Source organism: Engraulis encrasicolus, chromosome 15 (assembly GCF_034702125.1).
Source record: "Engraulis encrasicolus isolate BLACKSEA-1 chromosome 15, IST_EnEncr_1.0, whole genome shotgun sequence".
NCBI lineage: Eukaryota > Metazoa > Chordata > Actinopteri > Clupeiformes > Engraulidae > Engraulis > Engraulis encrasicolus.
In genome coordinates this window covers 46107400-46132648 of record NC_085871.1, presented here as the reverse complement: position 1 = coordinate 46132648, position 25249 = coordinate 46107400, and the positions used below count along the sequence as shown (strand labels likewise).

The following is a 25249-nucleotide window of genomic DNA, read 5'->3' as shown; positions in this document are numbered from 1 at the left end:
CAAAATAATGGACTTAATTTGATAGTTCTACCACTTCAACAATTATCCATCATTTTTTTCATGCAACAGGGCATCAGAAAATGAAATATAATGAGGAAAAGTGTGTATTTTCAGTAACATGTTCAAAGAATTCTAATCTATTGTGTGACGTCAGGCGAGGCCATTCAGTAGCCAGCAGTAGCGGTAGCCCTGTATTCTGTACGGTGTGTGATTGAATTATGTCGTACGGGTATGAAATAAATATCATTGGCAATATTATATCATGACCTCTACAGGGTGCCATGTGACCGTGAGGCTGTAAAATAGCCTGCCAGTGTTCGAACTATGCCAAAAAAAAGGGGGGGGGGGGGGGAGTGGTTACGATTGCGCTTGCCTCAAAGTGCGAGTCTCGAAGGGCTAGGCCTACTATGTGATTTCAAATTTCAAGTAGGCCTACACTACAAATTACCAGACATTGTTAGTATCAACCTTTAGGTCTATCATGCCATTTCAGCATCATGTCCATGTGGGAAAGAATGTAAACAGCGACAAATGATAAATAAATAAAACCGTTTGGGTGAATCATTCACTCCAAGCTTTTTAACGGCAAGGTGCAAAGCAGTCGGCTGCATTGTAAGAGTGCCAGAGATTACCAAATTCAAACGACTGCAAAGCAATCTGTCTGGGCACAGCGGAAAGCACCTGTGCGGTCCACACGGCCGTCAGCAGAAAACGAATGAACCTTCCTTGCAATACGTCCGAGAACATCAGTACACCGTATGTCAAATGGCGCATTTGTCTACTGTTTCGAGCACCACGTTTCATTGTCATTGCCGCGAGTTTCTGACAAACCACATAGTTGAGCTGCACAACGTGACACTATCATACACAACATGATGAAGCGCCCCCCTCACGTTTGACATCCTCGGGCCGAAGTGTCATAAGGGGGTAAAGACCGTGAACACAGTGACACACACTTCACAGTGGTGTTGGTGAAAACGAAACGAAGTTGCCTCCCACAGCCCAAACGCAAAATAATGCCGAAAATTGAATGCCCCCTCAGTTGTCCTGGCTAGGGCAACTGGCGCGTTATCATTGCTTCTTATTCAATGTACCAGCACTTGCAGGCTACTCGCGCTGCACTTGTCTCACAATGCAATCAGCTGCGTGCTCCGGGCGAAATAGTCCCACCTTGTGCACACAGAAGGGAACAATTTGAAGAACGCGTTTCAGACGGACGGACAGACATAGCCTACCCTCAGATGCTGGGACGCATCTAAACACGTGGATCCAACGCGCGTAGTAGGAAAATAGAGACTGAAAAGATACAACCAAAAGGCTCTACTCGAAGGCTCCAGCCAACGCTGTTGAAAGATTGTTTGCCTCTCTCCCTGGCCATCTGAATGAGATGCTTTTATCAAACGTCATACCAAATCTACATAGGCCTAGGTTAGTTTTGGTAGGCCTATTTATGTTTATATGCCTATTTGATCTGGCGACTATTGTTGTTTTACTGTCTTGCTTGAACCGCTCTGTTTGGATTACTTGAAGACTTTCCATGGATTATCCTGCATCGTCTCAGTGCCGTGAGTAACCTGGAACATAAGTAGGCTATATCATCAGAGGTAAGCTTAGTCACTTTTGGCCGCGAGAGACTTTGAAGGCTTGGATTTGCGCCATACAACGTGGATTATTGAAACTGAAGACTTGATTTCTTCTATATGGATACTTTCGTTTGGTAGGCCTATAATAACGGACAGTGCAGTTTTTTTTGTGACACACGGACTTTTTTTTTTTTTTCAAGGAATATAGGCCTAGGTTAACCGAAATAGTCCCGCCGCCGCGTGGGTTACCTATGCTATTGATTTGTGACACGCATGTGGGTGACCTTTATTGAAGTTGCATGTAATTCTATTGAATTGATAATAGTCCATGTGATTTTTACAACAGCGACATGACTCGGGTAGTATACTTTAGCCTACTGTTTTGCACCTAGGAAAAGTTTGACGCGATTTCAGCACCATGGACAGTCACTCCCCAGTCGGGCGAAAAGCACCACATTTTAGGCTACGCAGATCATTTCAAGAGACCCGTTTGTGCTGTTTGTAATTTAGGTAGCCTATTGCATTTAGCTGACACGATATTGGCAGTTAATTAAAAATGATTAAAAGCAAGCCCAAAAATATGAAGGGATTAGTAAAAAAAAAAAAAAAAGAAGCCCATGTCGCATAGCCTAGTCTAGCCTATAGGTCCAAGCAGATTTTGCAACCCTGCATGAATAGCATTTCTACTAAAACTAGTTGGCCAAAAGCTACTAAATCATTTAGAAGTTGTTACAGTGCCCTGCATGAGAAAAGCCGCACGATTACCGGTAGTTGCGATTTCTATTATAGGCCTGCAGGCCACGGCCGTTAGGCCTATATCATTAGTGATCGTCACCTCGCCTATGTAAAATTCCAGGCAAATAAAATTAGAACGTTCACCCATGGCCTCGCCTGACGTAGTCGCCAGGTTACGGTTAAACCCACATTTGCCACAACAAACAACAAAAATCGTTGTTTAACATCGTTTTTGGAGGGACTTATATATGTGGATCATTTATTGAATACAGTGTGTACACATTGATCCAAAGTAGTGGTTAACCTGCGATATACACTTTAAGCCCACTTTCAACTTTGAGGTCAATTTAAAGAAAGGGAAAAGTTGGATTTTGTTGTTCATCACCCTATCCAATTAAAGGGTTTAGTAACTGACAAAATGTTTTTTATTGCAAACAAATCACATTTTTTATCGTTGAGTTATTCCCGTCCAAGTGAATCCAGTCTCAGGACTACTGACAAGAAGTTGCCTCAAAACTTTGCTGTTTTGAGACATGTCAGAAATCGTAGAATATCAGCTAGTTTAAGTCACATGTTTTGAAAATACTTTCATATTTAGTAAACTAAGAGGTAAATGTAATGATTTTTATATATATACATGCAGTGTTTTACTAAATTATAGCATTTCCCTTCAAATGGAAAGATGTGTTTTATGAGCGAGCACACGCCGATATTTTCTTGATACAACCACACACCATCTTTATCTTACTCTACCGTAAGACTTAAGGTGGTTAGGTATGAATTCTAAGCATATTCCAGTTTGTTTGGCATTGGTCTTTAAAGAAATGCATCATGAAATGTTTTGTGGAGTTGATTATTTCCATAAAATAGCTTTTTGTATAGGCGGGCTTAATGGGTACAAGGTGGGCTTAAATGGTACACCCCATTGAAATGCATGCAAGTTTGCATGCATGCTTATGAAAAATGCCTTTGAGGGACATAAAAAGTGCTGTACAATCCCAAGTTGTTGGTTTAAAAGGCGTAATGTAATGAACTAACAATAATCAATAAGAAAAAATACATTTCTCTGTTTGGATGAAGAATTTTATGAAGTATATGAAGTAAAAGATGCCGTAATATTTAATTAGGTTTTATGCACTATTTTTTGAGCAAATCTTACATTTTTGGTCTGAAACCATTTATGCCATGTAGGCTCCACTGTTTAAACTCAATTCACACACCTCACCAGGTATTTTGATAGAGAAATAACTATATGAGCTTATTTGGAACACAAGTGGGCTTAAATGGTACCAATGGTACCATTTAAGCCCATTCAGACTTTTCACTTTTCTCGTAAAAAATCTTCATATTGTACTTTGAAATATCCATCAACTCAGTGACAAACATTGAAGTGAGAGGTAAATCTTACTATTTAACAAAATATTTCACAAAAAAATTATGTGAAGATGATTGAAAAATAAAGAAATTTAGATTTTGGTGGGCTTAATGGGTACGCTTACCTTACAGTAACATAGTTTGGTTTCATAAAATAGTTCTAGGCCACTGCGTCTTCACTTGCTGCCTTCTTGGCAGACTGATGGAGAACAAGTTAACTTTACAGTCCAGGGGTGAGTTTCTCAAAAGAGAAGTTGTTAGCCTGTTAGCAACTTCGGTAGTTTCCAATGGAAAAATGCATTGAAAACAACAAAGTAGCTAATGTAGTAAGCAACTTTGGTTTTGAGAAATTCACCCCTGCCAGGAAGAAAGGGCAAGCCAAACTCTTTGACCTCTAAAAATGTATCACTCCATACTGCTTACAAGAAGCAAACACGATTCCTCTTTCCCGAAAGGACACAAAGACGGCAGAAATAAGTGAAGATCAATATAGTCCAGTCAGGAGATGGAGAGAAGGTTAACCCCAACTTTATAGTCCAGTCAGGTGGAAAAGGCAAGCCAAACTCCTGTCAGGTTGCCTGAGAGATGGAGAGAGTCTTAATGGCACTCTGTTCTCTTCTCATGTGTTTCAGTAATGTTGAAAGATGAGGTGCAAGTGAACTCTATTCTGGTTTGGCTGGCTGAGAGTTTCACTCTGTTCAAGTACAGTCTGATTGGCTGGCCATTTCACTGTAGTCACCCTAGGCTAAACTGATTGGCTGAGAGTTGCAGTGTTCACTATAGTACAGTGTGGTTGTTTGTTTGTTTTTCTCATGCGGTAACCATGGTGAAGGTGTCTATGGCAACACGCGCACACACATGAAAGACACATTTGTTTACATTCTGTTTGTAATCAGATGCATTCACTGCTGCTTGTTTTGGAATATCAGCATTGCACGCATGGACGGCCCTCTAGTGTTCTGTTCTGACTGACTGATCAGAAGCATGTAGTGGCGTCTTTATTACATACCAGCAAATATCTTGATTTTTACTCTTGATTAAAAAAAATAAACGCTCATAACAGTACATGTGAAGTACACTACTGCTCTGTCTGTCTTTTTGATCTGTGACATTCAGTTCTACTTGTTATGGGTTGCTTGGGAATCTGCATCCACCCAATGCACATGAAAGATTCTCTAGGGCCCAACTCTTACTGACAAAGTCACTGACTGCATGCATTCATTCATGCTTGTATTTGAGATGCTGGCAAGGCACACATGAAAGATGCTCTCTCTTTCTGATTGTCTGTGATCAGAGGTTTTCAGGGGTTCTTATGAATCCCCCCCTCCCCCCCCCCCCCCCCCCCCACCCCCCCCCCCCCCCCCCCCCCCCCCCCCCCCCACCCCCCCCCCCCCCCCCCCCCCCCCCCCCCCTTAAAAAAAAGATAAGGTACACGTGCATCACTCTACTATGCTGCTCTGTCCTTGTCTGTGATTGTGATATTCAGAGGTGCTTGTTTTGACTTTCAACTCGGCATCCATCCAAATCCATGGTTCTCAACCTTTTCTGAACAAATGCCCCCTTAACCTAATCATAATTCTGCCAAAGCTCCCCTGCATATTAAAAAAATAAAATGGACTAACGCCCCCTGGGGGGCTGTAAAGCCCCTGTTGAGAAACACTCATCCAACTGAAAGACCCTCTAGTGTGCAGCTTTCTTACTGTCTGTGCATTTTTGGTAGTGCTTGCCTTGGGATGACTGTAATGCACACATGAAAGACACTCATTCTGCCTGTGTGCGATCTTAGACTGTATACAGTTTAACAGTTATACAGTCCATGTCTGTGATGGAGGTATTCAGTGATGCGTATTTTGGGCTGCCTGCGAATCTCCAGGTTTTTTTTCCCTCCAGTGGAAATAGTGAAAATATGCTCGCAATCCAGAGAACGAGCTATCAGCAGATCAAGGCAGTGGCTGGCTAAATGCAGCTGTGTGTGTTTACGGACACATTACGCATGGGCAGAGATGTGGTTTGGAGTTGGAGTGAGACTTGCTGATATTTCAGCTGTGATATGAATGGAATGTGTGATTTGACTGCAATGTTTACGTTTATATAAGCTTATTTATCATATGATTGTGTCACCACGTATAAGCTACACCTGTCTTTGATGCATACAGTGCTTGACGAACATGCAAGCGAAGTATGGTTATAAAGGTGCTTTTCTTTTTTTAAGCTGAGGATTTGTATTTGTTTCCAAATCTCATAATATACAGAAAGAATCTATAGTGTTGGAGCTTTTGTCTTCTATTGTGGGGGTTTTATTGAGAAAAAATAAAGCCTGAAACTTCTCTGCAGCTTTCTGTGGTTGTGCCAAATACTTGTCTTGTCCGAGAGATCTGAAGCCAACCAAACCGCATTGGCAGAGATGCAACATTCACTGCAGTTACTCACGGTGCCAACTTGCAAGGTTGTACCTGTTGCAGAGGAGGTCAGGCATGCATGCATGAGAGGCTGCAGATAGGCATGCGCGCTGCAAGTGGTAGGCGTGTGGTACAAGTTAGCAACTGATATGCAGCAGTCAGCTGTAAGATTTCCCACAGAATTTGCTCTCTCTCTCTCTCTCTCTCTCTCTCTCTCTCTCTCTCTCTCTCCCTCTCTCTCTCTCTCTCTCTCTCTCTCCTCTCTCTCTCTCTCTCTCTCTCTCTCTCTCTCTCTCTCTCTCTCTCTCTCTCTCTCTCTCTCTCTCTCTCTCTCTCTCTCTCTCTCTCTCTCTCTCTCTCTCTCTCTCTCTCTCTCTCGTTGCTGAGTAGCTCATTCATGACCAAGGCTGGTTGTCTACAGGCACATGTGTTGTAAGTGGCATACGATGGGTGCAAGTTTGCAAGAAGCGGGGTAGCAACTGATATGCATTTCAAAGAAAAGTGGTCAGCCCTGCCAAGGTTGCTCTCTCTGTCTCTACACATTCGCACACTGACGGACTGCCAAATTTGTACCAGTTGCAGAGTAGGTGATGCTTGCAAGCATGCATGACCGGGGCTGCTTGTAGGCACATGTGTTGAGTAGGGGTGGTACGGTTCACAAAATTCACGGTTCGGTTCATATCGCGGTGTCAAGGTCACGGTTTTCGGTTCTCTACGGTTCTGCATGCGTTTGCTTTGGTGCAAGTGGCAACTGATATGCATTGCAAAGTGGTCAGCTCAGCTGTGGAATTCCCACAGAAGTTTCTCTCTCTCTCTCTCTCTCTCTCTCTCTCTCTCTCTCTCTGTCGCTCGCTCGCGCTCTCTCTCTCTCTCGCTCGCGCTCTCTCTCGCACTCGCTCTCTCTCTCTCTCTCTCTCTCTCTCTCTCTCTCTCTCTCCCTCCACACACACTTGAGGGAATGTAGGTCAGTGGCACAGTCCCCATGTCCTGACTCAGCTGATGTCCAGCATCCAGTCGTCTCTTACCATGTGCTTGTCAAAAAGTCACATGTGCACGCACACACATACATACAGGGTGCGTGAATTAGGTATAGCAATAGGAGTGTATGCCGTAAATGGTGTGTCCTCCTTATCAGAAGGCTTCACACGTATTGTTATTTGTATCTTGTTGGAAAGCAACAGCGAAAACTTGCAAGAAACACACACACACAGACAACACTGGTTTCCAACTTTTTATATTTGTCTCTTTAGAAAGCCACAACGCACACACTTATGAGATGCAAAAATTGAGGTTCGTTTTGCTGTTTATTTGTGTGTTGCCAGCAAAGACTAAGATGTGGACTCTGATAATGTTTGTGTTATTAGAAAGCTACCAAATAAGACGAATAAGCGCCACACACACACACACACACACACACACACACACACACACACACACACACACACACACGTGTCTAATGCCAGTCTTGTTTATTTGTGTGTTGTCACAAAGCCACTAAGAAGATGGTTAAGCCACACACACACCCACGTCTAATGTGAGTCTTGTTTATTTGTGTCATCAGGAAGCCACAAAGAAGACTGATAAGCGCCCCACACACACACACACACACACACACACTCAAGCTGTACTAATGTCCATCTTGTTTTATTTATTTGTGTGTCTTCAGAAAGCCACAAAGAAGACTGATAAGCCGCGGCCGGAGGAAGTTGACGTGCTGGAGCTGAGTGACGAGGATCTACGCGAAGAGCTGCGCAAGTACGGCCTCAGCGTCGGGCCAATCGTAGGTGAGTATGCGTCGCTAGGCCCGCCCACCTCAGCAAATAAAGAGTAAATGGACTGCGTTCAAGAGTCCTTGTGCACAAGCGCTCAGTAACACATGAGCAGATGTGTGGCAGGAAAACTTGATCAAAAATGAAAGTTAAAGGACCAGTTCAGTCAATGCTCACACTACCCTGGACTTGTCAGTACCTGAGGGTTTTTTTTTTCTTCTTCAGCCGTTTCCGAGATCCTGGTCATTGTAATGGGGGCAGCGCTTTGTTTACATTTCAAAAAAACATTTTTATTTATTCCCAAAAATATAAATGTGGCATCACCAGGTACTGACAAGTCAAGGGTACCGTGAGCAATACAACAGCATATTAAAATTGACTGAACTGGTCCTTAAAAAAAACACTGCACACTGCTTGCAGCAAAGAGCGAATCTGATGACGTGCTGAGCAAAACGCGCTGTTCACTCCAAGACATAAAATCAGAAAAAAAGAACAGTAAGCAATGTGCAGGGTTTTCTGAACTTTCATCCATCAACCAAGCCACGACCTCCAGTGCTCTCATGACGTCACATCCTGTCTTCCTCCTCCTCTGGGATTGGATGGTTTTGGTTGTTGCCTGTCGGATTTAACAAATCCAGATGTTTTGAATACTCTTGCATCAATTATGAATTGCAGATCAACAATCTCTACTGTAAATTATGATTTGAGGATGTAAAGAAGAGTTATTCATGCTTGTGTGTGTGTGTGTTTTTGTGTTTGTGTGTGCAGCCTCCACTCGTAAGCTGTATGAACGTAAGCTTCAGAAACTTATAGATGAGGGTCCACCTGAAGCCACGCCCCCACCCGAGGTCGTCACGGAGACGGATGGCAACCAGAACGGCGGCGCCGAGTCGGATCACTATAGCGACAAGGAGGAAGGTAACGAATAAGGCCCCGTTGTAACTTGCCGGGCTCTATGATAACGAGCTGGGCCCCATTGTAACTAACCAGGCCCCCTGTTGTAATGACTCATGTCCTGTTGTAATGGACCATGCCCCATACTTATTGTACCGAACTGGGCTCCATTCTATGGTAACGAACTTGGCCCTAATGTAACATGTTATAGCAAAGCAGGCCCCTACATGTAGCAAAGCAGGGCCCTATTGTAACAAAGCGGGCCCCTATTTTAAAACACCAGGTCCCATACCTATGGGGCACCTAAGTCACGCCCTTCTACTTCCGATCCATGGGGCAGGAGCTCGCAAAATTTTGAATGCGAGTTAATGGAGCGAGTCAAGCTAAATCCTCATCCCGTTTGGCATGTGCTCCGGATTTCACATATGATGACAGTGAATTTGAAAGGTTTGGATTTGCGTCGTAAGACCACTCATTTTCGGCACGCAAGAAACGTTATTTTAGCTTTTGTGCAAAACTGTGTTGGAGACTACACTTGCGCCTCGCATATCTGACGTGAACCGAGGCACAGCCAACCCTACCGCTGCACCGTGGCTTAAGTGGCTGCACGTCAGACATGCGACGTCTGTTGTGTAGTCCAAATAATTACATATTTTTCCACACTCACAACTCAAAAATCGCTTGCCAAGTGAAGTCAACAAGCACACCATTGGTTGTTATTAATTATGAGTCACAGCATATGTGTGATCGACGGGGAAATGCGAGGTGGGTCGGAAAATAGCTTTGATCAGTCCATTACAGCCCAGTCAAAAGTTTTTCCGTTGCCAGCCCCAGAAGCCGCCCGGAAGGGGTGGAGACTTAGGTGCCCCATTGTAACGACCCGGGCCCCTATTTTAATGAGCCAGGCCCTATTCCACTGCAACAAACCGGCACCGTCATAACCAACCAATTGCTAATTAACCAGGCCCTATTGTAATGAACCAGGCCCTAAAGTCATGTGTTGGTTCTGTCAGAGGTGGCACCTGAACCCGAGCCCGAGCCCGAACCGGCACCAGTGGTGGAGAGACCGCTGAGGAGCAGAGGGAAGACCCCAGTAACCTCACGAGCAGGCAGCAGAAGCAGTCAGCACAACAGGGTAAGACACACACACACACACACACACACACACACACACACACACACACACAGGTCAAGGTCACAAACAGCCACTTGCTAATGTTTTACTCAGTTAGAGATGTACTGATGCTGTCGCACAAGGTCTCATGGATACCTGCAATGTGATTACAAACACCAACCCCTGGTATCAACACAAGCCATCACAGCATTATCTACATCCCTCTCAATCACAAGCAATTTGTATACATTCAGTCTGATCTTTCTTTCTTTCGCTCTTTCTTTCTTTCTTTCTTTCTTTCGCTCTCTCGCGTTGTGTGTCTCTCTCTCTCTCTCTCTCTTTCTCTTTCTCTCTCTCTCTCTCTCTCTCTCTCTCTCTCTCTCTCTCTCTCTCTTTCCTCTCTCTTCTCTCTCTCTCTCTCTCTCTCTCTCTCTCTCTCTCTCTCTCTCTCTCTCTCTCTCTCTCTCTCTCTCTCTCTCTCTCTCTCTCTCTCCTCCTCTGCGGTGCCCCCGCATGCTAACTGCAGTCATGTGAAGGCTGTATATTGACTGACCCTGTGCTCCGGTCCACACTCGTACACACACTGTGGCCATTCATGCAATCTCCTAAACACAGACACAGACACAGGCCGGCAACACACACACACACACACACACACACACACACACACACACACACACACACACACACACACACACACAGAGGCAAGACAGGAGTGGTCAGATGCTGGAGGGAAGGAGTGTAATAAATAGTGATGTTCAGAGCAGCATTTCTTGAAATCATAGTTGTAACTATGTTTGCTACTTTGTTGTTTGGAAAGCAATTTCCCATTAGCAACTACCCAAGTTGCCAACTAGCTACCAACTATGCTTTTGAGAAACATGGCCCACTACTACTTGCAGGCTCTTGTCAATGCAGTTGCAGTCATTGGCTATGAACTGAGTGCTGTGCTGTAGAGGCTTCTATAGGCTGCACATTGAGTGAAGCACAGACACAGACACACAGACACACAGACATACACACTCACACACAGACATACACACTCACACACAGACATACACACTCACACACAGACATACACACACACACACACACACACACACACACACACACACAGACACACAGACATACACACTCACACACAGACATACACACTCACACACAGACATACACACTCACACACAGACATACACACTCACACACAGACATACACACTCACACACAGACATACACACTCACACACAGACATACACACACACACACACACAGACATACACACACACACACACAGACATACACACTCACACACAGACACACACTCACACACAGACACACACTCACACACAGACACTGCGCACACAATGAACACAGACTTGTTACACACATACACACACACACACACACACACACACACACACACACACACACACACACACACACACACACACAATGTGAACAGTGTGGGGTCCATGTCAGCGTCGGGTCACGTAAGCTATTAGATTATCCCACCATCCCCATCTCCACCACAACCCCCTCACACTAAAGCATCACCACCCCTGCGACCCCGTCAGTAAAGCATGACCATCCCACCACAACCCCCTCAGAGTAAAGCTTCACCATCCTGACCACCACCCTCTAAGTAAAGCTCCATGCTGGGAGCTCATTATCCACTAAAATCATTTTGGAAACCTCAACAATAGCATTTCTAGAGAGGATTACAGAGTCTGAAACAACTCGCCAACACACGCCTTTATCGGAGACCACTTGCAGCATCCCTGCTCTTGACAAATACTTCTCAACCTGTGTTGCATTAAAGTAACACTTGACAATCTCTCAAAGAAACTGTGTCTGATTGAAGAAGGAAATACCTTTGCAGTCCCCAATTTGATAATCGCTGCTATAAAGGACTGCAGAGTCTTAAAACGATTTGCCATGTCTTTATCAGAGACAATTAACAGCACCCATGCTATTGACGAATACTTCTCAACGTGTGGTGTGTTAAAGTTACACTTGAAAATCTCTCTGCTCTGTTGCAGTTTTTAAGCACATAGGAGTATTGTTTGAAAAATGTACAAATAAGCTGTATCTGATTCAGACCTCCAAATGAACACAAGTCCTGAGTCCTGATCTGATTTAAAAAAGAAAAAGATTATCATACAACCTCATCTTCGAGTTATCACTGTAATTAAGTTTTCTAACACACATGTTCTTGTCAGTGGCTACAGACAGTCCTCTGGTTCATGCACTGTACTTGGCCACTCACATATTGAACATCACTTAAATATTTTAACTGTTTAGACAGCTGATTTTCCTTGAAACACACACTTGGAATGTGGGCTGCTTCAGTCAACATATCTTTCTCACACACACTTAGTAAAGAAATGAGATTCCACCACATGACTGGGATTAGACTTCTCTCCTCCTCCCTCCTCCCTCTCTCTATCCTTCCCGTTTAACTTACTCTGTCTCTCGTTTCTCTCTCCTCACTCCCTTGCTCATACACTCATTTTTTCTTGTTAACACGCGCTCTCTCTCTCTCTCTCATGAACACATACTCCTTTAATCTGTGTAAATTGGCAGCTCTGCCTCTCTTCTCTTCCTCCCCTCACTTCCCTTTCCCCCCCTCTCTCCTCTCTGTTGTCTCCCTCCTTTTTCTTCCCCAACTTTCCTCTGTTCTCTCCCCCCTGTTTAAGCCCCCCCCATCCCTTTTCTTTCGCTGTCTGTTCTCTCTCCTCTCCTCTCAATTCTCCTCTCTTTCTCCACTCCTTACTTATATCCTCTTGCTGCTCTCTTACCCCTCCCCCCCTTATTTCACCTCCTGTCTGTCCGTCCTCCCGTCCTCTCTCTCTCTCTCTCTCTCTCTCTCTCTCTCTCTCTCTCTCTCTCTCTCTCTCTCTCTCTCTCTTCTCTCTCTCTCTCTCTCTCTCTCTCTCTCTTTCTCTCTTTCTCTCTCTCTCTCTATACTGATGATTTAGGCAGTGAAGCATTCACTCATCATCTCTTCTTGACGTGCCCATTGTTTCCCCCCTCAGATCTCTCTCTCTCTCTCTCTCTCTCTCATTCTCTCTCTCTCTCTCTCTCTCTCTCTCTCTCTCTCTCTCTCTCTCTCTCTCTCTCTCTCTCTCTCCATCCCATTGTTTCTCCCCTCAGATATCATCCTCTTCAAATGCTATTTACTGTCCACGTGTGGAATTCTTCTCCCTGTCCAAATTTGCACTCCTCACAAGCACACACCACATTTCTACTCCTTCTCTCTTTTCAGACTTGACCTCAAGTTCAAACTCATTCTCTATTTGCCATTAATATATGAACTCGCAGCACATACACACAGGTTTCTTTATCACACAGTTGTCTTAAGCTTTATACCTCCGTTTTCAAAAAAATTGTCAGGACTCTTAAACACATTGTTTAAATATGCTGTCAAACCATCATGGCTACACCAGAAAGCCTGTGTGTGTCAGTGAAGGAAAAAGGTGAAATGAAATCACAACAGGTCTCTTTAGGGCCATTAGTACTGATGGCTGAAAATGTGCCACCCCAATTTAAGTTTGGCCACATTTTTTTAAATGTCGCCCAAATGAAATTCTAGTTGAAAAGGCTTAGGGGGTAGGTAAAAAAAGAGATTGGGAAACTCAAGGAGTAGGACTTAACCATGCTTCCCTCCCTACATTCCCCCCAGAGCGAAGTTTTTCTTCCTCTGCATGTGTTTTCAGTCGGAGTTCTTCAGTTTTCGTCTCTTCTCCATCCTGATTCCTGCGTGCCTGCTCTGCTTCTCTCTCTCTCTCTCTCTCTCTCTCTCTCTCTCTCTCTCGCTCTCTCTCTCTCTCTCTCTCTCTCTCGCTCTCTCTCTCTCTCTCTCTCTCTCTCTTGTCCATCCTGATTCCTGCGTGCCTGCTCTGCTCCACTGCACCCCGCCCTCAGGGCTTAGTTGCAGTGTTGCCAGATTGGGCCGTTTCCCACCCAATTGGGTTGCTCAGCACGACCGTCTGCGGGTAAAAACCAGTGACATTTGGTTGGGTTTTTGTACAGATTTATAGCCAAAAGTCAATAGAATTGAGTTCAAATTGGCCATTATTTAGTGCTTCCAGGTGGGTTTTGAGCATTTTCTTGGGTTGGAAATCATGGGGCATCATCATCTGGCAACCCTGCTTCCTGGCCTCCCTCTGTGCCACAGCACACCCTGGTGGCCAAAGTGTGTAACACGTGGTGCCTCATGTGCTGTATTGTGCAGGAGCTATAGGGGGGGTGAGCAGGGCATTTGCCCCAGGACCCTCCTGTATTGGGTGGTGGGGGGCCTTTCAGTGTCTTGTCCTGGGGCCCATTGTATCATCATTTTACCATTGTGTGTGTGTACACGTGAGTGTGTTGGGGGCAGGGGGTGTAGTCCATGTCGGTACAGTATGTGCAAGAAAGAATGTTTTGTGAAACAAAGTATTTTCCAGACCCCCTCTTCAAGGGAGGAGGAGTGAAGCTTGATTGTTTCTCCAGATCTGCTATGTTCACCAGTTATGGGGAAATACTTTGGTCTTTTTCTGCAGTTTTACTGGACTATGAACGTGTGTGTGTGTGTGTGTGTGTGTGTGTGTGTGTGTGTGTGTGTGTGTGTGTGTGTGTGTGTGTGTGTGTGTGTGTGTGTGTGTGTGTGTGTGTGTGTGTGTGTGTGTGTGTGTGTGTGTGTGTGTGTGTGTGTGTGTGTGTGTGTGTGTGTGTGTGTGTGTGTGTGTGTGTGTGTATTCAGAGGTCTGTGCGATTAGAGAAAGCACAGCCGCTGGAGGATGAAAAGGTGGTGGAGGAGGAAGCCAAGAGGCATGATGATGATGATGATGAGGAAGATGAAGAGGATGATCCCATCCTGAGCATTAAGAGGCGTGTTCGTCGCGCCTCCCCGATGCTTGAACTGGCTATGATAGCCAGTGATGACATTGTAAACTCGCTCCTCCTAACTTACTCAATTTCCACGGTGTTCACCTTTTATTATCTCAATCATTTTTTGGGGTGTGATATTGTACATGTGGTCCTCTTAACATTATGCGTTTATGTCACTGTGGTGTTAGTGATGGTGTTTTGTTCCTTTTGAGAGACACTTCACAGTCCTATTTCAAGCATTTACCAGCTTGCACGGGTGAGGCAGTAGATGCAGTTTTGTTATGGGCAATGTGCACTTGGGTCAAAGACGTGCAAAATGGCATTGTCATTCAGTGTAACGGATGCCTTCTACTGACTGTAACTGTAAAAACATGACTCTTTTTATTTATTTATTGTTACAGGAAATTCGTGAAAGCCTCGGCTGTCATCCATTCACTTGAACCAATTTAAAAATCATGGGGTTTTTTTTGCAGTTACAGTCGGCGGAAGGTGTCCGTAACACTGAATGACAAAGACGTCTTTGACCCACTTGTGTGTGCTGTGGAGTGCTGTGTCTGTGTCGCAATATATCCGCTGTTCACCTATTATCTCTTTTTCATCACAGTACCACACGTGTGATAACATTGTAAACGTGCTCCTCTTCTCTTACTCAAAATGTGTTATGTGATGCAGAGTTGAATTTCGTAATGTGCAGTGCACTGTGGTGTTGTGGTGTGCTAATGTGGCACGATGACAAAAATGGGACATTTCATTTATTCCACTTGCACTTTCTTCTGGTCACCTTTTCTTCGTCTTCATTCTCATTCTGCATTTTCATCCACATCTCTCACCTCTCACACCTCTCGTCACATCACGATGATGAAAATGGGACACGTGATTTTTTCACTTTCATTCATCTTCTCCAGATCACTGTCTCCCGACACTCCTCTTCTCCACGCCTTCTTTTAGCTTCTCCCTCCACATCTTTTTATCGCACATCCCTTTATTGCTCATGTGTTGGTCCTTGGGACTTAAGCACTTGAGTGTTGGTGGAGAAAAAAGTTGTTTTGAAGGTTGTGTTCACTTGGACCAGTAGAAGTCCAGGTCCTGTGCTTTCCACTTGCTATCAATCTTCCTGCTGTCTACATCCTTCCATCCACCCATCCATCACCTTTCTCCACAACTTCTAGATCTCATAATTCTCCATACTTCTACTTTCTTCACATCGTCACAGGTCTTCAATCTTTTTCGGCACCTCCAAGTACTGGGCTCCTGGGCTGGTAAAGGTGTGAAGCTGTTTGTAGGTCTCGGGATATGTTCACACAAGGGATTAATAGGCAGATGGTGATATGTAGAAACACACTTTGCTTTATTGAACACACTTTTTGCTTCCTTTTGCACTTCTGTTTATAAGCATGCCCGGTCGTGTGCGCGTGTGCGCGCGTGCGACTTGTGGATAGTTTGGTGACTGGGTCACACGATGTGTTTACGTCACTGTGGTGTTAGTGATTGTGTTTTGTTGCTTTGCGAGGCACTTTACAAATCTATTCCAAGCATTTACCCACCTTGCACGGGTGAGGCATTACATGTGATATTGTTGTGTGCAGTGTGCATTGCACATGTGTGCTGTGGAGTGCTGTGCCACAATGGCGAGGGGAGTTTTCCAGGTGGGTTTTCACTTAGCGTTCTCACTGTGTTTGAAAGTGTCCCCTGATCAGAAGTAATGTACACAAGGCTGCTTTTCCCTTTTAGGACCTCTTTGATGATCCCCCACCTCAGGTAAATGTTTACCTTGCACAGGAACATGTATAGAGTTAATTCAACACTGTTCAGAGCATGTGTAATCCCTTTCAATAGTGTTACATTTAAATCTTTTAAAACTATTATAGAGCCTACATGGCTGTACTGTGTTGATTCAACACTCAGAGTTAAAAACAATCACACTAAAATCAAATGGGACCATATGTGCTCAGAAGAGGGTTTAATTGAAAAGACTGCAAATGTTTGGCGTAGAGAATGTAGACCAGAAGTAGCTTTAGAACAAAATGTGAACATTTGACATATGCTTTGGAAATTACCCAATGAGGTTGCAAATCAAGAACCTATATTTAAAAAAACAATCCTGCACATTTTACAATAACTTTATTTGGCTGCAGTGTTTTAGTCAGGTGATGTGCCCAATAAATAAGTTGCTCTGCAAAATGGCAGCATTTGTTTTAGGTTTTTGACCTATTAGAGAAGCTTCAAATGGCCCGCAGGGTTTACATGCTAAACCCGTCTTTCAACCACAGAAAGAAGAAGAGAAATGAGGAAAAGGTGGTTTTGTTTCCTGGCATGATCTTGCCATTGCTTTGTCAACAATGCCACTGTTGAACGCATGAGACTGCCATTTCGGCGTACAATCCTGACTTCCTGTCCAAGGATTACCGTCTGCTTTTTAATCTGTGCTCCATGTGAGCTACGAACAGTGAAAAAAAACTGACTTTTTGACTACTATTATGTCAATTAGCAGTAGAGTAGAGATGCTTCATTTATCCAAATGAACTCTTAATGTCCGTAAATCCACATCTACTAGAATCATGTACACTGGAAATTGTGTTGCTTTTTTTGTTCAGGATTTCACTACAGACACCAAGAGTCTTTCGACTCTGGGCAGAGCCAACAGAACCACAAGGGTTGCTATGGAGACCTTTGAGTCCACTGGACCAGTACAGGTATTGTGGAGTTCAGGGACCCGTTCCTCCGATGTCGTTACTTGGGTCCCGTTTCTTGAAAGCTTTGTTGCTAAGCAGTTAGTAGTTTGCCAATGGGAAATTGTATTGCAACCCAGTAAGTTACTAAGTTGCTAACTTAGTTAACGCACTATTGGTTACCAACAATGCTGTTGAGAAACGCACCCCAGAGCTGTTAAAGGGAACACACTTCTATAGTTCTTCTCAATGGTGTGTAGTATTGGTCGCACTAGTGTTAAGGTGCCTTCAGCTTGTTGGTGCTTGAGGAACACGAAATTTGATATGTATTGCATGATTTAGGTTTGACTTATTTTATTACGTTATTGTGTTAAGTTGTTAGCGTATGGAGCACATATGGTTGGTGTTCACTGCAGAACAAGCGAAGTATTGCTGTTGGTGAAGGCAGCTGCACTGGTGTACTGAATGCAAGAACAATAATTGTGTTATGTACTGCACTATTCCCATCACACACACACACACACACACACACACACACACACACACACACACACACACACGGAGACATACAGAGACATACAGAGACGTACTGTACTGTGTATATACTGTATACACACACGGATCCTTCAATGTCTTGTCTCCAATGGTTTGTCTTCTGTTCCATCTACCAATAAAAGCCCAGTTTGGCTCCAAAATGGCATCCGTCTTTGGATGATACCTTCATCCTAACTTCTGCGAAGATCAAGACCCAGCGTCGACACAGCTTCTCTTCACGGGAGAACGGAAAGGTCCTCCCTCTTTTCCTAAATCCCTCTTGGATTCAAACAATTGCTCTTACAGTTATATTTCACGAAAGGTTCTCCCTCCTCTCCTTCTGAATCTCTCATGGGGTCCACATGATCGCTTTTACTTCTTTTTCACCACACTCTTTTTTTGTCACCATCATCACCATCTCTTCTGCATCTTTCTCCCTTTCCTTTCTCTCCGTCCTGCGAGCAGAATGGCACGGGACTAGGTACTGGGGATTTTGTTGTAACAAAGAGAAAAAAACACACACATCCATCTAAAAAAGATTGGGTTGCAGGACTTGCGAAGTCACATGAAAACAAAAATTAAAAAATGCGGCACCAAGCTCCCGTTTCTCTGTGAAACGTCACATTAAAGTAAGATAAACAGGAGCTTTGTGTCGCGGACTTAATTGTCAGTTTTCACTTGGGACTTTGCTAACGTCTCGTGTGCATGTTTTCCTTTTACCAGCGTAAAGAATCACTCAGGGGCTTCACCACCACCAGCAGTTCTGTGTCCAAGGTAGCAGTTGTCTACCTTCACGACATATCTCGCACTAAGGTGCCCGCGGTCCACCTGCACGACCTTAATCACTCCAAGGTGACTATTGACATGGGCTTGTGGGTGGATTCCAATATGTGGACTCCCGTCCTCAACCTGCTTGTGGCCTCACATTTCGCTGACGCCCCGCCTCCATGTAGAACACAGTTTCCCAACTGTCAGCCTAGCTACAACAACATTTGGGGGACAGGTTGCAAATGAGAATTACTTTAGAATTGCGCTTTCACAAGATATTGAAATGCACTTCTATAGTCAGTGATGCCATCGCCAGGCCACAAGCATGCAAGGGAGGACGGGAGTCCGCATATTAGAATGCACCCTGTATTAGCGGCTAACCTAGAGTAGCAGTTAGCTTAACATTCACTGCTGTGGTTGATCCAGTTTTCTTTCACGTCTGCTAAGTGTCATCATATTATTGATTGATCTCTTGGTGGCGCGCTCTCTCTGTCCACCCTACAATTTCTTAAGCACGTGGTGTAAAACGGGATCACTCCTTCGTGAGCATCATTCCCACCTAGGTTCTGGTCACACATATGCAGATATTTTTAAATGTGAATTTAAAAGGAGTTTTGAAAGTTAAATGAGAGGCCGAAACTGAAGAAACATCCACATATGTGTAAACGGCCTCTTCATATTGCTCGCTAGAATGCTAAGTCATGATCAAAGAGTCTTGAGAGAGAGCCCTAACTGGTCATGAAAAAAGATACATTTGTCAATAAAGTAAGGAAATACGGCTCCATGGGTGTCATTTGAGATGAGATGTCGTGCTAGACATGTACATGTAAATAAGCCCAAAGCTCTTTGGTCAGGATTAAATCTGTTACCATGGTGATTCTTTCTGTCAAAAGGCCGCAGCTCAGGACCCGCCCCTGTCCGTGGTTGTCCAATCCAAATCCAGTTCCAGGTCCAGATCTTCTGCCTTCACTGCAGCCAATCAGCATCCGGATCCTCCTGTGGTTGTCCAATCCAGGTCCAGATCTTCTGCCTTCACTGCAGCCAATGAGCATCCGGATCCTCCTGTGGTGGTCCAATCAAAATCGTGGTCCAAGTCTTCTGCCTTAACAGCAGCCAAGGAGCAACCGGATCCACCCCTACCTGTGATTGCCCAATCCAAATCCAGGTCCAAGTCTTCTGCCTTTTCAGGAGCCAATGGAAATGCAGATCCGCCTGTGATTGTCCAATCCAGCTCCAGGTCCAAGACCGCTTCCTCTGATGCAGCCAATGAGGGCCCTCGGCCCACTCCCTTGTCCAAGTTCACTTCCTCTTCCATCACCTCCACTATTACCGGAGTAGGTGCAGGTGAGGATGAGGAGGAGTACTCTTCCTCATACCGGTTCAATAACCAAGAACAGGCGCCAATGCTGCTGAAGCAACGCACCCATGTGTACCAGGGGCAGAGCGAGCAGGTAACTAATGATATCCTTATTTGGGCTGTGGGTCTTATTTGGCTGTGTAATGGTCTCCTTTCTCCTGACCAGACAAGCGTGTGTGTGTGTGTGTGTGTGTGTGTGTGTGTGTGTGTGTGTGTGTGTGTGTGTGTGTGTGTGTGTGTGTGTGTGTGTCTAGTGTGTGTGTGTGTGTGTGTGTGTGTGTGTGTGTGTGTGTGTGTGTGTGTGTGTGTGTGTGTGTGTGTGTGTGTGTGTGTGTGTGTGTGTGTGTGTGTGTGTGTGTGTGTGTGTGTGTGTGTGTGTGTGTGTGTGTGTGTGTGTGTGTCTAGTGTGTGTGTGTGTGTGTCTAGTGTGTGTGTGTGTGTGTGTCTAGTGTGTGTGTGTGTGTGTCTAGTGTAGTTGTGTGTGTGTGTGTGCATGCGTGTGTGTGAGCAGGCAGTTTTACATTGGCCGTCTTGCGCACACAGTTTTACATTGGCATTGGCAATGCTTTTTGTACCCCTGATTTCCTGTGTGTAACCTCTGACAAATATTTGAATCCTGTATGTGTCATTTTGAATTGTGGGTTCAAGAGTGTGCGTGTGTGCAGTTTTACATTGGCCATCCTCTTGTAAGCAGGCCAGTGTGGTGTCTGAGAAGCCCAATGGAAAACAGCAGAAGATCACTCCATACCTTTCGCCCGTCACGCCCTTGAAGAACGGGGTAGGAACTAACTTCACAGGATGTGGGAACATGCGCGGGAAGTGGGGGGCACATGAGGCGGTTGCACCATGTGGCGGATCTTCGCTCTTGCCTGTGTGGTGGCATGGTGGGGATGGTGCTACACGGATACATTGACTTTCACTAGCTTAGCGACATATTCCCTCTTTTAACTTGTCTTACAGCAAGACAATGGCTTACATGAAAAATAAGACACTTTACCACCTTTATAAACCCCAGCCAACGATTTTAACTGTATTAAGCCCCAAAATAGTGGCATACTCCTTTAATGGTGGTGTGAGAACTCAACTTGAACCATTGTGAGGGGGGGGCACATGAGGGGTTCTTCCATTATCATAACTCGCATCCTTGGCCTGAGCTTGTGGCCTTGTGTTTAGCGGATCCCCCTGCCTCCATGGGGAAAATGATGACGTTTCCCCGCTGTCACCCTGGCCACAGCAACTTTTAGGGGACTTTTCCCCCATTCAATATCCCGAATGTGAATGAGAAAATGGTCTTTGAATTGCGAGATATTGAATTGAATTCTTATGTTGGCAATGACGTCATCATCACGAGGCCACAAGCACAAGGGGAGGACAGGAGTTGGGATCATGGAAAGAAGCCCATGAAGCGGACATTCACTCCTGCCTGTGAGGTGGTAAGGTGATGGTTTGCTGCTAAAGGGTGGTGTGAGAACTCGAGACTTGAAACATCGGGGTTTCTGTCCATTATCAAGCTCCCGTTCCCGGCTTGTGCTTGTGGTCTCAAACTTTGCTGAAGAAAAGTATTTTCCTGGCTGGTAGGCCTAGCCACACAACTTTTGGGGGACAATTCACTCGCCCCATTCCACATCCCAATTGTGAATGAAAAAATGCCATTTGAATTGTGATTTTGCGAGATCAATTTGTCAATGACTTCTTGCAATGACATAATGAAGACAAGCACAAGGGAGGACAGGAATTATGATGATAGAGAGAGGCACATGTAACGGACATTCACTCTGGCCTGTGAGGTGGCACAGTGGTGTTCTGTTGCTGAAGGGTGGTGTGAGAACTCAACACTTGAAACATGGGGGGCACATGAGGGGTTCTTTCCTAACTCCCGTCCCCGGCTTGTGCTTGTGGACCCGCATCCCCCACTCAACATTGAGAAAATGAGCAAAATCTTTGAATTGCGCTTTTTTGAGATATTGAATTGAATTAAACTTCTGTCGTTAATACAGTCATCACGAGGCCACAAGCACAAGGGAAGATGGGAGTTGAGATGATGGAAAGAACTCCTCCATTTAGCAGCTCTTCACTGGCCTGTGAGGTGGCACAGTGGTGCTCTGTTGCTGAAGGGTGGTGTAAGAAGTCAACTTGAACCTTGGGGGCACATGAAGGGATGCACTGCTGGCGGTTTAAGGAGTTGATCTTGCAGCCAAAGGGTGACTGGTTCTATTCCTTGCATTTGCTACAGTCTTACCCCTGGCCACTTTGCTATGGGTTTGGGTTTGGTTCGGGGGAAATCCTTTGTTGGTGAAAGTTTTCTCTGGTCACTTGGGTACTGTGAAGTGTTTGGAGTTTTTTTTGTTTTTGCTTTTGAACGTGTCACTATGCTGCTTATGTTTCCAAGACTTTCTTGAAGGAGGACTACTGGATTGCTATGAACACTATGTGGATATGTTTCTCGCTCTCGCTCTCGCTCGCTGAGCTTTTTTTTGTGTTATTTATAAAAACGGTGTGTCTGTGTCTTTGTCTCTCTCCACAGGTAGAGAAGGTGTCAGCAACTCTAGACCAGACCCCGAAGTCCGACGCCAAAGACGTGCTGAAAGATATGTTCCCCAACGACGTAGACACGCCAACCGGAATCAGGTAAGCACTAGGGGTGGTACGGTTCACAAAATTCACGGTTCGGTTCATATCGCGGTGTCAAGGTCACGGTTTTCGGTTCTCTACGGTTCTTTTTTTTTAGTTCATGATAAATGGTGCACTGGCTCATAGAATCGGACTTATCACTAAATATCCTACATATGGTTTGTATTGGCTTATAATGTGAAAATGGTGTGATTTTAATTGTGTCATCCTCTGATTTGGTCTTATAAGCTAATGTTTTAATCAGAGAGACTGGATAAGATACTCCCAGAATCTCTGTTTTACATATTTTTCTGGGCAGTACATGAATTGCGGTTTGCGATGGATTGCACGGTTCGGTTCGGTATGTGTGTGAATTGTACGGTTTCGGTTTTCGGTGCGGTTTGTGCCATCCCTAGTAAGCACACATAGACACACAAACACATACACACATGCACACTGAAATAGTTGTGGATTTTCTTTTCTGTTTTTATCTGTGGTTTCTTTCTTTCCTTGAGCGAGACTTAATTCATCCCCAAAGGGGAAACTGAATGCCATCTGGCAACGTCTATCTGTGCAATGTCAAACACATAATAAGAGCAAAAAAAAAAAAAATAACAGCCCATCATAAAATGCACACAGAGAATTTATATATTTGTTCTCTTTTAATTATTATTGTTAATATTTTGGTAATTTACTCTTTGGTGTAGAATTTATTTTTCTATTTGTTTCTTTCTTTGTTTCTGCATGTATTCATTTCTTTGTGTATGTATTTATTCTATTTTTTTTATTATTTATGCTCTGTTGTAGATTTTCTTTTCTGTGTTTAATCTGTGGTTTGTTTTATTTATTCATTCATTCTCTCATTTTTTTAAATTATTAATATAATTGCAGTATCCGGTAGCCTGGTTCACACCAGACGTTGTGTGTGTAGCTTCGGCGACTCCTGGCGGCGCAGAGCTACACACACTACCGTCTGGTACACAGCCATAGAGCACGCTCCGTCTCCAACCAGAAAATAGGCTGAGAATTTATTGCTTCAAAATCAACGGTAACTCACATTGAGGAGTCACAAGACAGATTAGAGACTATATTGACTCTTTAAAGATTAACAGGAAGGTTTTTGAAGGAATTTGTTGGTGAGGAGGCCGTGCCGAAGCAATAAATTCTCAGCGTCTGGTGTGAACTGGGCTAAGTATCCGGCATCATTAGGTTAATCTGTGGTTTCATTATTTCGCTTCCCTAGCGCCACCTGCAGGCGGCCTATCCGCGGTGCGGCGTCTCGAGCGGGGCTCTCCTCCGACAGCTGGTTGGACGACGCCACTCGCCAGCGCCTCAACCACCTGAGCGAGACCTCCACCTCCTACTACTCCTCCTCCTACCTGGAGTCCCGCACCCCCTCCTCGCGCCTCCTCAACTCCCCCGCCCCTCCCGCCTACACCTCCTCCTCCTCCACCCTCTACTCAACCTCCATCTCCACCCCCCTAAGGGCGGTGTCTGTGCCCAGCGTAAGGGCCCCCATCGGCGGGGTGGGGAGTGTGGCTGGTGGTGGAGGTGGTCGTAAGCGCTGGATGCCCGTGTGGGTGCAGGTGTTGGTGTTCGGCGTGCTGGCCGGCTTCCTGTTCCTGGTGTACCAGGCCATGGAGACCAATGAGAGCAACCCGTTCGGCTTCCTTAGCCAATCGCAGCCGCAGCTGGGCGAGGAGGGCACGCCCACGGGACAGACCAGCAAATGAGGAGCAAGAAGTTAGAGGGCTTTTTTCTATTTCTATCCATCTCTCACACAAACACATGAGCTCACACACACTCATAAAAACATATACACACACATGCACACACACACACACACGCAAGCGTTTGTGTGTCGCCCCTCTCACATTTTCTCCTGTCCACAGCACATGCAGTCTACACTATGCACACACACACACACTTCTCAAAACACATCCGACCGCACAACATATACACACCCCACACTCTCCCTATCCCCCAGCCCAGTTAAAATATCCTCAGCCCTCAACGACAGAAATCCTTCCTATACACGTCCTGACGGCCACCCTTCCCCCTGTTCGATCTTGACAGCCTCGGTTACATCTCAGCAGTTCTCTTGGGGGATTCGGCCTCTGTTTTGCCCTGATCCTCCCGTCTGTCCTAACTATGTCTCTGTCCCACTGCACAAAAACAAAAATCTGTCCCATATACATACACAACTTGACTGAACCTTGAAACAGTCAATCTTTTCGGCCTCGGTTACATTACATCTCAGCACTTCTCTTGGGGGGGGATTCGGCCCCTGTTTTCTCTCCCGTCCGCCTGAATGATCCGCCCGCTATCAGCCTGTTTCCATCCTGGCTTCCAAGACGCCATGCAAACTGTTCCATCCTCCCGTCGTCCCACTATCGGTTACATCTTAGCACTTCTGATGGGGGGATTTTGGATTTCTCATCTTAGTCATTTTGCGACACCACTACTTTTGGTCCTAGTTGGTGTGCATATAGCTACGATTTTCTTTTTTTCTTTCTCCCCCATCCCATCACATCCACACTCGACAACGTATGCAGTCAATGGACAGACGAACTGTTA

General features: G+C 45.0%; 1 protein-coding gene across 2 annotated transcripts in view; it reads left to right on the top strand.

Annotated features, from left to right (window-relative positions):
• tmpoa (thymopoietin a) overlaps positions 1-24971 on the top strand; it is a 37565-nt gene extending 12594 nt beyond the window's left edge. The window contains exons 2-8 of one of the 2 annotated variants that reach the window (XM_063217552.1): positions 7758-7875; positions 8629-8778; positions 9768-9889; positions 19599-20156; positions 20757-20840; positions 22587-22690; positions 23916-24971. In XM_063217552.1, coding sequence (XP_063073622.1) covers positions 7758-7875; positions 8629-8778; positions 9768-9889; positions 19599-20156; positions 20757-20840; positions 22587-22690; positions 23916-24405 — 1626 coding nt within the window. In that variant the 3' untranslated portion in view covers positions 24406-24971. The remainder of the gene's footprint in view (positions 1-7757; positions 7876-8628; positions 8779-9767; positions 9890-19598; positions 20157-20756; positions 20841-22586; positions 22691-23915) is intronic. The other variant, XM_063217553.1, reaches the window with a different exon arrangement.
• The last annotated feature ends 278 nt before the right edge of the window (positions 24972-25249 follow it).